Source organism: Rutidosis leptorrhynchoides, chromosome 6 (genome assembly GCF_046630445.1).
Source record: "Rutidosis leptorrhynchoides isolate AG116_Rl617_1_P2 chromosome 6, CSIRO_AGI_Rlap_v1, whole genome shotgun sequence".
Taxonomy (NCBI): Eukaryota; Viridiplantae; Streptophyta; class Magnoliopsida; order Asterales; family Asteraceae; genus Rutidosis; species Rutidosis leptorrhynchoides.
Genome location: NC_092338.1, coordinates 407,439,417 through 407,458,193, shown reverse-complemented (window position 1 = coordinate 407,458,193; position 18,777 = coordinate 407,439,417). Strand labels below are relative to the sequence as shown.

At 34.7% G+C, this 18,777-nt stretch overlaps 1 protein-coding gene across 1 annotated transcript; it reads left to right on the top strand.

Moving 5' to 3' along the window:
• The first annotated feature begins 223 nt into the window (after positions 1 to 223).
• On the top strand, positions 224 to 607 carry LOC139855084 (uncharacterized). Its single transcript, XM_071844337.1, has one exon. It carries the CDS (start codon positions 224 to 226, stop codon positions 605 to 607), a length of 384 nt encoding a protein of 127 aa, XP_071700438.1.
• The last annotated feature ends 18,170 nt before the right edge of the window (positions 608 to 18,777 follow it).

The window sequence follows — 18,777 nt, the reverse complement described above, 5'->3', positions numbered from 1 at the left end:
AACTGACGCAACTGTCCCACCAATGACAAAAACAGCACTCTGGCTTCAATTGGATTCCATTGAATTACAATGGATTTACGAAACAATATCACTCGACCTGCTCAACACAATTCTCAAACCCGAATCAACTGCACATGATGCGTGGAAAAGGCTTTAAGGAATTTTTCAGGACAATCAACATTCACGAGCACTCTATCTCAATAACCAGTTTTCGAACCTGCGTATGGAGAATTTTCCTAGTGTTTCTGCCTATTGCCAAGAATTAAAGCTTATTGCTGACCAGTTATCAAACGTAGGAGAAAAAGTGAACAATACCCGTCTTGTTCTTCAACTAATCGTTGGGTTACTGGAAAGTTATGACAGTATTGTATCACAGCTTGCCTACCTCAATCTTTTACCAGAATTTTATGAAGCTCGTTCATGTGTCATTCTTGAAGAGACCCGCAAACAGAAACTCGCTATGGCAACTTCATGTTCTAATTCAGCGCTCGTTGCCACCACTTCCGCCGCTCAATCGAAACCTACTGCTGCTCCTACGAACAATTATAGCCCTCGTCCTCCACAAAATCAAGGTAATCACAGTAATCGAGGTCGCAGTGGTGGTTAGTACAATTCAAATTATGGTCGTTGAGAACAAGGTCGTGGCAGATAACAAAACCCCAACTATTAATTAAATTACTCACCAAGTGGACAACATAACTGGAACCGTGATTCGGTCCAATATTAGAATTGGGCTTGGGATAGTAGGGTCTCAGCCCAATTAGGATAATTCCGTTTTGGGCTCTCAATCCAACTACGCACCTCCTGATACTGAATCCGCATTTCATATTTGACTCTTCATCCACCGATGAGAATTCGTACATGGATATGGGTGAGACATCTCACATGACTCCGTCCTCAGGTAAATCTTTTCTCATTATCCTTTGCGCATTTCAAAAAATATTATCGTTGGTAATGGTCAGGGAATTTCAATTAAAGACTATGGTAACGTTTACATAAACACCCCTTCTCGTTCTATATATTTTTAAAACATGTCTTACATTCTCCTAATTTAATTTCCGTTCAATCGTATATCTAATGATAACCATATTTCACTTGCCAAACATATTAATTAAAGTGCATGCTTATCGACAAATTAAATCTTGTTTTTTTGCATGCAATTTAAAATGTTCAAACAATTTTCACAATATATGAACAAACTTAACCGACAAAATAATACTTTTATATATATATATATATATATATATATATATATATATATATATATATATATATATATATATATATATATATATATATATATATATATGACCGTCTCATTAATTTTAAAAATCTTGTTTGAGATATAAACATATGTCCTAAAAAACATTAAAACTTTCAATATATATAAAATTATAACACAACTAAAAATTATCAATATAAAAAATAAGTTCTTAAAACAAGAATTGCAAATTGTTTTATTCTAAACTAGTTGTCATCTAAATATAATTAATTTTTTTTTCAAATAAAACTTTTCTTCTAACATTTTTAAAGTCAGAATTATTGGTCAACTTTTATAATCAATACTCTATATTCTATAATACCTAATAAGAAATTCAATACTCTATATTCTATAATACCTAATAAGAAATTGTTGAAGTCATAAAGAGTTGACCACAAGTATGACTTCAACAATTTCAATTTTGAAAATCTTATATTTGTAAGTTATTAGAATAGTCAACAATACCCAATAAGAAATTGTTGAAGTCATAAAGAGTTTACTACAAGTATGACTTCAACAATTTTAATTTTAAAAATCTTCTTTATGTAAGTTATTAGAATAGTCAACAATACCCGATAAGAAATTATTACACTAGGAAAACAAACAATATTTTTCTAATTTTTCAAAACATCGGGAAGTTCAAAGTTTAATTTGAAAAGAACGTTTCAAGCAATATTAACTCCATATAGAGTTCATTTGCATATTAGGTTGAAAATTATTGATGAATGAGATTTGATGACTTGGGTTTGAGTTATCTAGTAGTTTGGGGGAGCTAATAATAATAAACTAATATTTTTAACCTCATAATCCGTAAATTACAGTATCTAATTACAATTTCAAATCTTTATTTAAATAATGTTCCGCTAGTATATTAATAAGTTCATTATTATTTTTAAATATTTTGATTCTCTCAAAAATTTTAAGTAATGTTCGATCGCACATTTTGTATATGTACTAAAGACGACTCTGTATAAATGTGTGAACTTACATAATAAATAAAATATATCACATCTTAGCAAAAATATGGCGCAGCTATATCGTTTTAGAAATTGTTAAATGTTTATGCATGGCGCCTGCTAGAATTTTTCGTAGGAAAAGTGATGGTAGAAGATATGGACTTTTCAAAACATTTTGCCTACAGTATAGTAGCCATTGAATCTGTAATGGTGAACATCAATTTGTTGATTCAAAAGCTATATGTATATATTCTATCTAGCTAATTAAGCGGTCAAGTTTTATTTGTCAAATATATATTCGATCAATCAAATCGCCATCCATCGCTATTCACATTTTCATCACAACAATCGTCACATTTCCATTAACTTTAAGGTCAGGTATCTCACAACCTTCCACAACGCTTCTAGTGGGGAATTTTGTGCGTTCTACTTGGGGCGTTCCGGAGCTTTTTGTGGTCCGAGACTCCGAGCACGAGCATGAAAACAGACTTCTATCACATGTTATTTACTTTCGTGCTCTTAATTATTAATTAATATTTTTTCTTTATGTTTTTAGTTATAAATATTATTTCTTTTTGTTTCCTTAACCATTATACTACTATTAATTATATTATATTAATTATACAAAATACGAATTTCTATGAAGTTATCAGTGTTCACAGTGACAACTTATAGATACCCCTAACTTCGAGGTTAATTTAGTAATTTGACATTTTTATGAATTTTTTTCTCTTTTCTTTAAAACCCTTTTCACTTTTTTTTTTCATTCCTTTATTTTTTAAACGTTCAATTAATCAATCACTAATTAACCAAAACTGACCGAAATCACCCCGTACCGGAAGTCCAGAACGCGAGTTTGTTTTTCTTGTTACTCACGATCTTTACCACTACAATTCTACAACCATTGAATTTCCTCATGGGCTCTCGTCCAAATATATAAGATTGTGTTGGTGCATGAATCCCCAGCCGTAGTTTATCTTTACGTTTAACACATTCGGTTATGTAATAATGTTTACTTGTGACTATTGATTACGTTTGTGATTGTGAGTACTTAATTTGATAAATAATCAATATGTTAAACTGCACACACAGTCGACCGACTGAGAGACACACTCGACCGAGTGTGTCTGACCTGCAGTGTATATACGGGTTGAAACTTCTTGGTTGAGGTTAATCATCCCATTTACCCTAGTCGACTGGTTTTCATCTCCAGAGAACCCTAACACCATATACCACCGAAATATATCGTTTAGGCGTCGATCTAATCTAGTTCTTGTCCAAGGTTTGATCTACTCGATCCCGATACGACCCATATCTCGGTTTAACCTATTCTAGTGAATTCCGCCTCTAGGAAAGTTAGCAAGCGACCTAAGATCCGTGAATAAACGTCTACAAAGTGGTATCAGAGCTGGAGTCTCTGGTTTTGCTTGATCAAAATCGTTTTTGGGTCAAAAAGTTGGTGTTTTTGGTGTTTTTTGTGTTTTAATCATTTAATCTCTTTTTCTACGTTATAGTTGGTGTTTTCGTTGTCAAAAGGTGTTTCTGGAGTCTTTTCCATTGTTCTCTACATTTTGGTTTAGTGTTTTTCATAAAAAATCGATAGAAAAATCGAATTTGGTCTAGAAAACCCTAATAGTCGACCTGCATCTGTCAAGAACACACTCGGCCGTGTATGTCTTGACAACCAACCGTGTGAGTCCTTAGATCGATCGATTGAGGTAGTAAACCGACCGTGTGTCTTTCAGTTAAACCGTGTGAGTTTTCTTAAGTCAATCGGCCGTGTGAGTTCAGTCACTCGACCGTGTGAGCTATACAATCGACCGAGGGAGATAAACAGTCGGCCGTGTGAGTTTGTAATACCAAAGGCTTATTGAGTAACGAAGTGCTGCCCAAATTTTGTCAGACAATCGACCGTGTTAGTCATATAATCGACCGTGTGTCTCATACAATCGACCGTGTGTCTCATACAATCGATCGTGTGTCTAAGACAATCGACCGTGTGTCATTAATCAGAAATTTCATTAATCTTGAGTTTAATCCTAATTAATTTAAAATGTCGGACACTAATGAACAAGTAATAAACGAATACAGTGCATTGGTGATTGCTCCAGGACTAAAAAAACTGTTACTAAATGAGAATGAGTCTGGAACTTCCAATAAGGTTCCCAAGCTTGACAACCTAAAGGACTTTTTAGACTGGAAGGCGCGTTTTATGATATATTTGAATGGTATAGATTCTAGACTATGGGAGTTTATTGAGACTGAGTTTGCATGGCCAAATGGGGCAGACGGTGAACCTAAAGAGACCGCTCAGTTCAATCCTGCTGAGCGTGAATAGTATAACTTGGAGTGTAAGTGCTACGCTCAACTTACTCAGGCACTGTCTAAGGAGATCTTCTCACAGTTCAAGAACAGAAATAAGACCTCGTATACCCTTTGGCTTGCTCTTCAATCAGCCACAGAAGGAACAACCACTTACCGTGCCACTAAGGGTAAGGTTCTCAAAGATGAATGGAGAGTGTTTGCTGATCTACCTTTCGAGTCTCTTGGACAAACTTTGGAGAGATATCGTCTGCTGGTTGCTGAAATGGCAGATTATGGAATTGATTTATCTGATGAGAAAGCAGTTAGAGTTTTGAAAGACGGTCTTCCTGAGAAATGGGACAATGAAATTGAAAAGATTCAGAATAGGTACATTGCATCAGGTCGTATGTTAACCTTGACAGCTTTTACTTCCAAGTTGATGGAAAAGGATATTCAGGTTGAGGCATAGAGAAAGAGACTTGGTACTGTAGCTGGTTCGTCCTTTATTGGGTCATCTTCGGGAAATCATGCTCCTTTGCAAACAACTTACATTTCCACCAATGCATCACAGATCTCGGCTCCAGTATCAGATTCTGGTTATTTCAATGCCAAATCTCAAACACAGAAATCAACTACTAAACTGATTGATTCAAGCATTCTACAAAAGACTCAATCACCAGTGATCAAGACGGAAAATATCAAGAAAAGGCCTCTAGAATTGATTCAGGAGGATATGGCTTTAGCTGCCATCGTTGTTAACTCTTATAATGATATGATAAGTGGGCAGATAATCAATGGTCATCTGGAGAATGAGGATTATGATCAGATTGATGAGGATGAGATTGAGAGAATGGACATCCTGTTTGCTATGGGAAGTGTGGTGAGACGTGCTAGGAAGTATTTGAAAAGAACAGGTCAGAGTACTTTGAGTCTGAACCGCAATACTAAGTTTGGTTTTGATATGTCCAAAGTGAGATGCCATAATTGTGATGAACTTGGTCATTTCAAGAGAACATGCACAAGACCACCTAAGCCTGGTTTTCATAATCCTTTTCATAACACTTCAATTGAGGTGACTCCTGGACATGCTGGTCCGACAGTGAACAAAGAAGCAACTTCTAGTGGTTAATCCAAAGCTTTGACTACTACATATGCTGATGAAGTGTGTGATTGGTCAATCTCAGTTGATGTTGAAAAAGCTAATGTGGTTTTTGTTGGTAAGAGTGAAGCTGAAATAGAAGAAGAAAGGGTTATCAGAATAAATGCTGGTTGTATAGGTAAAGATGATCCTGCTTGCACATGCTATGTCTGCAAATGTGATGCACGTATGAAAAGGGTTGAAGCGGTAATGAAGATGTGTCTTAGAAAGAGAATTAGTGACAGGTTGTATGATAAGTTTCGCAAAGCCAAGGATCTGTCTGATCTTGAATTCATAACTGACTCTTCAGATTACGATGAATCCTCGGGAATGAGTTGTGATACGGGAACCTGGTTTAGAAAATAACTTGCACATTTGATCAAGGGTGATGTTGAAGGTACTGATGAGAAGGTAGGCACGGTGACAAGTTTGGATAATTCTGCTAAAGTTGAGGGCAAAGAAGGTTATGATGCTGATTATTCAGACAATACAAGTTCAGAGTCAGAATCAAAATCAGATACAGATTCGCAGGATGGTAGAAAAGATTACGTGTTCATGGCTAACACATCCAGCAATGACAAGGTATGTAATGATTCAGATTCTTTATGTTTAAAATGCACTGATCTTGAACAGAAAATAGCTAGACTTGAATGTGTGGTCTCTAAGCTTAACGAGATACCTGCTACTTGTGAAACTTGTCCGAAACTTAGACTTAAACTTAAGAACTTGAGTCTAGAAAATCAGACACATAGGAAGAACTATGATGATGCTCTTTTTTACCTTAATAAGCAGAAAGAGTATGTTGATGTTATTAAGTCCTTAGAGAATTAGGTAGGTCATTTAAAATCAACTATTGTAGATGATGAGAAAGTGATTCACCTGTATCTGAGCCAGATAGAAGCACTTAAGGCAGAAAAAGATTCGTACATGTTAAAGTATGAGTCAGAAAAGGCTAGGATTGATAATTGGCAGAGAATGTCATACGTTACACAAACCTTGAAACATCCCAAAAACCAAGGGATAGGCTACAATCAGGTTGCCCCACCGCTTTTAGGAGAGTTTATCAATAAACCTATTGAGAAGAATAGGGATCCAGTTGTAGAACCAAATTATGGTAAGCCTGAGAAAAATTCTGTAGAGAGTAAAAGTGAGTCTGGTGAGGGTAAAAAGCCATTAGATGTTGTTTATGAGACGGAGTCCGACACTGATGTCGACACTGAAAAGGACGGGAAACCCTTTGTAGTTGTGACTAAACCAGTTACAATTTTAAAGAATCCAAATAATGAAGCAAATAGGAGTGAAAGTCAAAAGACTGAGAAGAGGAGTGTTAGTAAGCCAAAACAATATAGGAAGAAAAACACTCAGCACACCCCTGTTAAGTTTGTTAAGGATAGTAGTACTGTAAATTCTCAGATTGTTGATCCCAAAACTGAACTTCCACCAAAAGGTGAGGGTTCAAATTTAGGAAGGGTGATGAAATATATTCCGCCTAATTGTAGACAGACTATTAAACAGCAAGTCACGTTACCCACTCCAGCTAGGCAACAGAATAAACCCCCGAGGAGAGAGTATTCAACTTTTAGGCGTCAAGTGTTTAATGCTAATGGTTTTGATAATGTTAACTGTTTCAATTGTGGGATGTTGGGACACGGGGCTATGAATTGCAAACCCATTCGACAGACACCACACAAGAAAATTAATCTTAGTCCCAAACGTACTTTTGATAGAAGATCATCTTCACCTGTGTTTAAACCTACTTCTGTCAAATCAACTGAAACCAAAGTTTTTCAAACAAATGACTATCACAGGAAACCATTACCAAAAAATGTTGTTTGGAAACGTAAATCAGAAGTGAAAGGTGTCCAAAATTCTGAAGGTCCTTCTGGATCTAAGGGACAATGGGTAGAATTGCCATTGGTTGGCGTTGATGGGAAACCCACTGCCATTCGGGCATGGGTGGCCCTTTCTAACTAATCTCCTTATTTTTGTGTGCAGGTCGCCTACAATCCTCACTACAGTACATGGATTGTTGATAGTGGGGCATCCAGGAACATGACAGGGAACTTGTCTTTACTTTCTAATGTGAAAACAGTGGATGAAGGACCAGTTTCTTTTGCAGGTAGTGAAGGAGGTTTTATTACTGCGCAAGGGGTGATTGCTAATAAGAATATAAGCTTTGATAAAGTCAATTTTGTGGAGCAAATGTCGAACAATTTGCTTTCAGTTTCACAGGTTGCTGACAAAATGTATACAGTAGCTTTTGATGATAAATTGTGTTATATCTTGAGAAAAGAATTCGTAATTCTGGAAGACATGATTCTGATGACTGCTCCTAGGTGCAAGGATCTCTATATCATTGATATGCGTAAGGCTCATGTTAAAGCAGCTACAGGCCATCAGGCCTTCGTCTCTAAGGCTACTGAATAGGAGTCGATTATCTGGCACAAGCGTATGGGTCATCCGAGTCTAAGGAAGATGAATAATCTAGTTCACAATGGACTAGTTGATGGTGTTAATCTTAAGAGCTTTCATATTCCTGAAGGGTGTCTTCCGTGTAAGAAAGGGAAACAGACAAGAAAATCTCATGCATCCAAGAAGCATCATTCTGTTAATATTCCTTTGGAGTTGTTGCATATGGATCTCTTCGGTCCAGTTAACTGCAGGACTATCACAGGAGAATTATATTGCTTGGTAGTTACAGATGAGTATTCACGTTTCTCTTAGGTTGTGATGCTGAAGCATAAATCAGATACTTTCGAGCACATTAAAGTTTTGATTCTAAAACTTGAAAGTTTATATAAGTTGAAAGTTAGAAAGATTAGTACCGACAATGGTACGGAGTTCAAGAATAACAACATGCTGCTATTTTGTAATGAAAAGGGGATACAACAATAGTTCAGTCCTGCTTATACACCTCAGTCAAATGGGGTTGGTAAAAGAAAGAATAGGACATTAATTGAAATCGCAAGAACTATGCTAGCTGATGCATGCTTACCTATTGTTTTCTGGGGAGAAGCTGTGAGCACAATGTGTTATGTGATGAACAGAGTTCTAGTGGAGAAGAGACACAGTAAGATGTGTTATGAATTGTTGCACAAGAGAAAGCCTAACATTAAACATTTTAAACCCTTTGGTGCACCTTGTACAATTCTGGTACGAGACGCTGGAGGGAAATTTAATTCAAAGGTTGTCTCTGGTATCTTCTTGGGATATGGGAATCCAAACAAAAGAGTGTATAACACTGAGTCAAAGTGTGTGAAAGAACGTTATGAAGTTGATATTCAGCGCAATGCTCCACCTCGTGTTAGTAAAGGGTTCGCATGGCAGTTTGAATACGATAAATTATTTGATTCTTTCAATCTTCCACCGGAGGCTACATACGATGAGATCCTAACTCAGATGCTGTATGATTCTCATAATTCTACAGAGAATGTTATCTCTATTCCTAGCCAGACTCAAGTCCAGACTCAAAGTTCTCTTCAGAGCCCGATTCAGAGTCCGCGACAAAGTACACAGAGTGACAATTCTAATGCTGATCCTAATGTGGAGATGGTGTATGAGACAGATGAAGATAGTGATTCAGAAGAAGATGAGGGTGTTAATCGAGCACGGTTGACAGATGAGCACTTAAATCCTCTTTATAATTAACCTCCAATTGTAACAGAGTCTGAACAACCAACTGAAGCTGGAGGAGTACGTAGATCAAATCGTGTGATCATGCCACCAAAACGTGTAGATGACTACTATGTTGATACAAAAGGCATACCTCATATTGGGATTCCTCATGCCAAGAGTAATGAAGCATCTACGTCTGAAGTTCCTACTCACCTGATGTTCCTGAAGTAACTGAGAGTCAATCGACAGCAGAAAAGGTTGAATCTGAAAGTGCGAATGTGGTAACAGCTTTTTATTCTTCGTTAAACATGACAGGGAGAGTATTTGTGCATGCTCATTCATGCTATGTGTGTCAAATTGAACCGAAATATACTTTTGAAGCATTGAAATATGATGAGTGGGTTTGTGCTATGCAGGAAGAGCTGTTACAGTTTAAGCATTTGAAAGTTTAGAAACTAGTCAATCCACCACATGGTTGTGTACCCTATGGTCTTCGATGGGTGTTGAAGAACAAGAAAGATGAACAGGGTATCGTGATCAGAAACAAAGCTAGGTTGGTGGTAAAGGGATATCAACAAATCCCTGAAATTGACTATGATGAGGTTTTTGCTCCGGTTGCACGACCGGAAGCAATTAGAATTTTCTTGGCTTTTGCATCCTTCATGGGATTTAAAGTTTTTCAGATGGATGTGAAAAGCGTCTTTTTGTACGGAGAGATCAATGAAAGAGTATTTGTTGAACAACCACCCGTTTTTGAAGACCCACATTTCCCAGAAAAGGTTTATCGACTTGAAAAGGCACTTTATGGTCTTCACCAAGCTCCTAGAGCATGGTATGCAACGTTTTCCAACTATATGCTTGAAAACGGTTTTAGGAGAGGTGTCATTGATCAGACACTTTTCATCAAGAAGAAGGGACAACATCTTATGTTAGTGCATGTTTACGTTGATGATATTATCTTCGGGTCAACAGATCAAGGAATGGTTGATGAGTTTGAGAAAGTCATGCAGCAGAAGTTCAAAATGAGTTTCATGGGAACTATAAAGTTTTTCTTAGGTCTACAGGTAGCTCAGACGGATAAAGGCATCTTCTTGCATCAAACTAAATATGTTGCTGATATTCTGAAGAGGTTTCAAATGGAAGCAGAAAGAAATGCTAAGACTCCGTTGTCAGTGAATCATGGGATCTCACCTGATGGTGAGGGTGCTCCAGTGGACCCTACGTTATACAGGGCGATCATAGGTTCTCTAATGTATCTTACAGCTTCTCGACCAGATATTATGTTTGCGGTTTGTCTGTGTGCTCGTTATCAGGCAAATCCTAATGTTCATCATGTGCTCGTGGTTAAGAAGATTCTGAGGTATTTGAAAGATACATCGAGGTTAGGGTTATGGTATCCGTGTGAGGATGGGTTTGATCTCACAGCTTATAGTGATTCTGACTATGGTGGGTGCAAGAAGGATTTCAAGTCAACATCAGGAGGTTGTCAGTTCCTTGGTAGCAAACTAGTTACCTGGCAGTGTAAGAAGCAGACAGCAGTGGCTCAGTCCACTTGTGAAGCAGAATATATTGCCGCGGCCAGCTGTACATCACAGGTTATCTGGATTCAACAGCAACTACGTGACTACGGTTTGCAAATTTCTAACACTCCTATTTATGTTGATAATACTGCTGCCACAGCTGTCACTAAAAATCCCGTAAACCATTCTAAAATGAAATATATAGGGATTAAATACCATTTCATTAGAGATTGCTATGAGAAAAAGTTGATAGATGTAGTGCAGATAGACACTACAACCCAAAGGGCTGATCTCTTCACTAAAGTGAAACGACCCGTCCATATTACTATAAACGCAGTACGTTCTCATTGGTCCCATAGCGAGGTATTTGACCTTTATATGATACGTTTTAGAAAATATTGCATTCATTTCATAAAAATCACATCATTATTATACATAATGCATGTTTTAAACAAGTGGACGATTATTTAAGAAATAATCCCCAAAATACATCGGTTTCCAAATACTACACACGTAACGTAACAGTCGAATATAATACATGACAAAGGTTTTATTGAATGCAACACTTTATTTAAATAAAAGTATGAGACTCCATGCACAGCTTGCTCAGATAATGCAACAGCGGAAGACTTTCTTAAGGACCTGAGAATAAACATGCGTAAACAGTCAACACAAAGGTTGGTGAGATATATAGGTTTATCATCGATATAAATATAGACCACAAGATTTCATATTATAAATATATGTACACTCGCAAGTGTATAAAAGTATTCTATAAGTTGTTGAGAACTTCGGTAACCATACTTAACCATTAAAGTGGCATATTCCCTTTATTATGAAATCTCCCTACACTGTACCAAGTGTAGTAAAAATGAAGTACTATGCAACCATTTACGATACTAGAGCAACTAACCCGGTTGAGGTTGTCAAACCCGATAGATCTATCAATAGGATTCGCGCTTACATGTTCTTACAACATGTAAATATTAGTTACCAAGCTATTAGGGAAGATATGCAAGGTGGTACAACTCAACGTAGAATATATTTTATGTACTTGTGTCCATGGTGTAAAACATAAAATGCATGTATTCTCATCCCAAAATATTTTTAGAGTTTAAAAATGAGACTATATACTCACTGTCGTAAAATTATAGTTTCAACAAGTTTTCAACTTATTAAAATATGACTGTCGTCCTTGGATTCACGAACCTATAACAATAATAACGATTCAGATAATAATACGACATCTGAATAAAATAAAGCAAGTTCATAGAATACTTATATAATAATTTTTAACATTTTATGTTAGTAGTCCATTGTTAGTAATCCAAAATAGTCCGAAAAGTCCAACAGTCCAATAATCGGTATATATATATATATATATATATATATATATATATATATATATATATATATATATATATATAATCTTAGAATTACCCCACAACGTATTGTATATGTATTGTCTTTATATCAACCCAGAGATGTATTGTATACATATTGTCTTAGAATTAACTAAGACGTATTGTGTACGTATTGTCTTAGGATTTATCAAAACGTATTGTATACTTATTGTGTTAGGACTTACCAAGAATATTATTATACATATATACAACCACAGAATTAACCAAGATTATAGTATTTTGTTATACTACTGATAACATGTCCAAATATATATAGGATATAGGAAAAGTTAACAAGGATATGGTTAATATAGTTTTTATAATATAAATTTCGTCCATACAACGTTAATTTTAGCAGATTTTGTTTTGCTCGCCAAATATTCATTACAACTCCCTTTAAAGTGAATCAAATTGCTATGGATTCGCTAAGAAGTAAATTTTACAAAACCAATTCGAAAAGTTCATCCAAAGTAGTAATTTTTAGAGCTTTACCCTCTTTTTGTGTCGGTGGACAGATTTGGAAAAATCCCGACATCCACCCAATATATGATTTTTGATAAAATACTTTCACTTTGTCTAAAATCATGAAAAAAATATTGGAAGTCTTATTTACATATATTAACATATTTCTAAAGTTTTAGCCTCAAACTCAAAGTCTAAGATAGGTTTTTAATTTCCAACCCAAAACAGCCCGCTTTTTACCGAATGGAGATTAAAGGATATATGTTAAGTTTCAAGGTGTTCTTCATATGTACAAGTTATAAGTTCTTATATTAACTTAATATAACATCATAATATATATAAATAAGTGTTATTAGAGTTAAGTTAGAAAGATTAGATTAGTTTTTCAAACAAGCTTGGTGTTTACCAAAACAAGTTCTAGTTTTTACAAGTTTTATAAGTATAATAAGATAGCAACTATACAAGGAATTGAACAAGAATTTTGAGAAGTATTTTACCTTGATTATGAAGAGGAAAGTTGTTGAGATTAAAGTATGATATGAGAGCATTCAAGTGTGTGTTTTTAGTTTAAGAAAATGTGGAGTAAAAATGAGTTAAAATAGTCCTTATTTATAAGCTTATAATTTTGGCTTTTAGTGAAAATATCTAAGATAAGTTAAATTGTATTAAGTCATGCATGAAATATTAAATTGATTAGGTCATGGATGACATATTACACAAATAATTGCAGATTTCTATTGGTATATACCAATAGTAAATACTTCTAGAAGCCGTGTATAATACGGGTAAAAATACCGTATGAATGCGAGTAGAATTCTTTGAGGAAATTGAACGGAAATACGAGTATAGCTATCCTTTATATGTATTGGTATATTATAAAGTGTATTCAATACTTGTAAGGATGTATTTACACTCGTAATACATTATATGTAAATACATTTTAACATAAGTTAATTACGTCGTTTAAATAGTAATATATATATTGTTTGAAAACTCTTTAAATTAGTAGTATGAAAATATATATATATATAATACTTTGTTAATATACTTAATGAGATATTTAATTATCATATTTTCAATTTAAATATATATAAATCCATATATATACACAATAATTAAACAATTAAACAATTAAATCAAGTTATGACATTCGTGAATCGTCGGAATAAAAGGGTGACCAAAAGCTTGTGTAAAACTCTTTCCGGAGGTTTAAGATTTATTAAAATTCATTGCTTATCAAGTCAGAATTATATAAAGATTAAGTTTAAATTTTGTCGGAAATTTCCGGGTCGTCACAGTACCTACCCGTTAAAGAAATTTCGTCCCGAAATTTGATCGAGGTCGTCATGGCTAACAATAAGAATGTTATTATGATGAATATAAGTTGATTCATAGGGTTTTATCATGATTGAGAAATATGGATAAAATAATTCGATTACTCGAAACGTATGAGTGAAGCTATCGTAAAAGAGTGAAATGAGAAAATAGGGATTCGTCTTATCTTTTGACGTCATCACGGTTGATCTCCAGATTAAAGAAAATCTTTGTAATCTTTATAAGATTTGATTCTTCGGCGATTAAGGAAATTATGATCCTCTTCGATTTAATGTAATAATCTGTCTCGATTTCTCTGTCGGATATTTTACTATAAATCAACCTCCTACGTTTCCTTATTTCCACATCTCCCATCTTTTATACTTTCTTCCTTTATTCGTACTTCCAAAACATTCGTCAATATGCTCCATCCAGTTTTAATTCTTGATTTATTCTTGACTATCACATCTGTCATTCTTCTTTTTCATCTTCTACCGGAGGAATCCGTTAATTTCTACTATGCTCTTGGGTTTATAGTGTTCTTAGTTTTCCCATGTCTTTATATTGCTATACGTATCGATATACACGGTTTGTAATTTCTGCGTTATCTTCGTGCTTATATTTTTCCTTCTATTTTGGAGTTTCATGCTTCCGTCTTCTTTTCCCGACTTCAAATCAAGCGAATAATGGTCTAGAATTCATAGATATGAAATTCGGAATGAACATAGCTAATCTTCTAAGAGAGAAATTGTAATAGCACAATTTGACTTGTGAAATTACCAGAATCCAAAGGAAAAGATAGAACTATCAATAGAATATGTTCTTGATATGTTTAGAGATTAGATTGAATGTAAGAGTCATGTAACATGGCACATGATGACGTTATGGTCTGTGAATCATTACGTTCCATTTAGAAACTCAGCATGACTTACTGTAATATAATCACGTTGATCAAGTGTCATTATATTATACTAACTCATGCTTCAGTTCCCAACATTACTTCAAAAACATTCATACTTTACACTTAGAGGTTTCAGATATTTAGAAACTAAAACAGTTTTCTTTATGATGTGATATAGATAACGCAAAGGAATAAATGATTTCAGATAAGAATGGTTATGAAAATATCTTCAGAAATATGAAGGATATTTATAATGGAAGATACGATGATATCTTAGAATTTCTAAGATCGAAAGGTGATGAAGAAGATTTGTCCGCAAAGGTTTAGAGTCAGGAGCAAGGTATTCGTTAATGCCTTCAGCAGACACTGAATCATTTGGATTCTTTGAAGGCAGGTTTAGTCTTTGTGATTTGTCCACAGCCTCCTTCATGATTTGCTCAATCCGTTTTTCAGTTCCAAACCTTCTCTTTTCTGAGCTTTGCCAATGCACTATTCTTTATCATCAAACTTTTGGCTGTTAAGGTCGTTTACAGTTTTTGCTGCTTCATCAGCATTTTTCAAAATTTCGAGAACTGATTCGTAGGTTGGGCGCTTTTAAGAATTTCAGAATGGAAGATCATACTTCTAAGAGATAATTGTTATATGTATGCATATAACTGTTGATGTAGAAAAGTTGCGAGATTCAAAATACTAATTGCTAATTCCTGGTAGTTGGTATGGCAATTATTCTTACAAGATGTGGATGAGTACATGATACAGTTTCAATGAGTATAATGATTTTTCGGAAGGTCAAAGATCAATGAAGTTGTTGGTAAGTTTACTGCTAATGTGGCGAGATATAAAAGGTTCCCCGGTAACAATGATGAAAGGGTAATCGTTATAATAAGGCTTATTCGAATGAAAAATTGAAGTTGATTTGCTGGAGCTGTGACAAAACTGTCTACATTGAAAAGGGATTGAAAAGTTATTTTTGGTAATAAATGCCAAAGGATCTGACACGGATACGTGTTAAACTTCTACTTGGGTTCCGGGAGTTTTCCAGGTGTATGACTGTATGCATAAGTTCTTCTTTTCATATATAACATGTGATTGGATCATCTTCTCGATTGTTTCTTAATTGAGGTGTTTTCAAGACTCATAAAGGGTTTAAACACATATTGTAATCATCAATATACATATGATGTTCTAGAGTTTTGGACGACATGAATATTTTTCTGAGTTTTATGAATAGAAGTGATGTTCTATCACAGTTTTAAAGTCAAAGTATAGCTTTGAAAACTGTATGGATCTAAGAGTGATGTCTTCTGCTAAATCTTGACTTAAATTTTGATTTGTCAAAATCAGAATATGTAATAAAATTTGGATGAGAATGGTTGTTTTGATTTCTATAAAAGAATATATATCGTTGTGAAAGTATTGAGTATAGTTGATGATTTGCTGAATCAGAATCGAAGAATGTAACATATTAATTGTGAATTTATATATCTCTCGGGTATTACCTATCCGTTAAAAGTTTCACAAGTAATATTTTGTACAAGAGAACTTTTATTACAGCCTTTATGAATATATATATATATATATATATATATGTATATTTTCTGCAGATGTAACATAGATTTAATGAGTTAATATAATATTAAACTCATTTGATTTTCGGCTGGAACTAGGAATGAATAATCTCTAAAACATTAGAGATTACATAATCTTCGCGGAGTATTTCACGAATGTAGTCAGTACTTCATTATTTATTCTTATTGACATTTCTTCGGTGAATGATGTTGATGTTTGTGGAGTTCTTGTGAATTTCGTAAAGCACGAATGATATTTTCCAGAAAGTTTCGAGTACATCGAAGATGAAAGTGTAAAATCAAACATGTAATTGAATAATACATTTGGTTTATTATGAAATGGAATTCATTGAATTGAAGCAGAGATTATAATTACTGATTGTTAAGTCATTAACGAAGGATGTACATCATAGCATATTAGTAATATGAATTAACTGAGCAGTATCTACCCTTTAACATTCACACCTAATAGCTTAGTACGAAAAGATATATTGTGGTTTAAAAACTCATATATATATATATATATATATATATATATATATATATATATATATATATATATATATATATATACATATATATATATATATATATAATATACATATAATTTTTTTTCAGAGGGAATGATTTAATACTTCATAACTTGTTGATACAATATGCTCGTTCTTGATTTGCGATGATGTCAGTGATTATGGAACTGGCAGAGCTTGTGATGTTGTAGGTGCTGCTGGTACTGGTGATGTTGTCGGTACTGCTGGTGCTGCTTGTATAACAAGTCTATTTTGTAATGCACGCACCATTCCTGTCAGGGTTTCTATTCTCCCCTCTATCATCTCTATCCATCCACTCATCTTGATTTATGATTATGATTAGAATAAATAATATCTAAAACTTTAGAGATTACATAATCACCGTAGAATATTTCTCCGATGAAGTTATGAATCAATACTTCATCGTTTGATGTTGTTGGTATTCCTTGATATCTACAGGGCGTATGACGTTGATGCTCGTGGGACATATTGTGATGTTGGGGCTTGCGATGCGGATGTTGTTGGTGGTGGTAATGGTACCATTGGTGTGGATGCAGGTGGTGCAGTTGGTGCTGTGGGGCTTGTGATGCTTGTAAGTTCTACATCATATTCTCTAAAGCCACCACTCTAGCACGAAGCTCGTTGACTTCTTCTAGTACACCGGGATGATTGGCTGTTGGAACGAGAGGATGAATAAGATCTAGAAGTTTAGATAATATATAATCGTGGAGAGATACTCTGGAAATGAGGGTGGAAATGGTGTTTCGGACTGGTTCGTCGGTAAGTACTTCAGGTTCTTCGTCGAGAGGGAAATTTGGTGGGTGGAAAGGATCGCCTTCTTCTCGTATCCATTGACTGAGTTGGCTACGAACCCATCCCCAATCCATCCAGAATAGATGATGGCTAATCAGTTGATCCATTCCGGTGACACTGCTTTCGGAGCTCAGGTGAATATCCATATCGGAATAGCTGTCAGAATCCGATGAACTTGAACCAGTTGAAGGATCCATCTCGTACAGAGTAGGGAAAAGATTTTTGAAATGAAATAAATTATAGTACTAGTTTGGTATTCCTCAATACATAATTTACATATGTATTTATAATACCAGAATCCCATAAGTTACGGAGGATTTTTCGAAAGATGTCAGACAAAGTTTACTGTAATAGATATGCAAAGATATGAATTTGTCTATACACTATCTGTAACGACCCTACTTTTTCCGTTATCTTTTACCGTTAATTATTTAATGACCGTTAATTGTTATCCGTTCCACGTCATTTCTATGATCTATATTATTATTTTAGTAATAATATATTAATTATTATGTGTTATATGAATATTTGTATTCATATTTCAAGTTATACGTTTCTACGTGTCGCGGATTTCTATCCGGCGAATCTTTTCGGTTTTCAAACTAACGGACAAGCTTTTGGGATTTTTATGTCCTAATTATTTTAAATATGATATTTTAATGTCATATGTTTATATTTAGTGTTTATATATTTTATTCTTCGCGTATTTGTTATCTCTCCTAAAAATCAATCGCGTAGTAGCATTTTCGCGTTTCGGGCTTCGATCGGGTGTTCCGGCCACAAGCTAATTGACTTTTTAACAACTTGGAATGGTGGGGCCCACCCCTTGCTGTTTTTGGCTGAAAATTCCCTTAGGGAGGGGGGTGATTTGTAACTTTTGCAAACTAGTGGCTATTTGATCAAAAACACCATTACTTCCTCATTTAACCTAAGCATTTCTTTTTTTTTTTTTTTTCTCCTTCCTCTTTTTTTTCTTTGTTTGAGCCGTCCAC

Excerpts from the sequence above, each read along its gene's own strand:
- LOC139855084 (XM_071844337.1), top strand. The coding sequence starts at position 224 with ATGGAGAATTTTCCTAGTGTTTCTGCCTATTGCCAAGAATTAAAGCTT.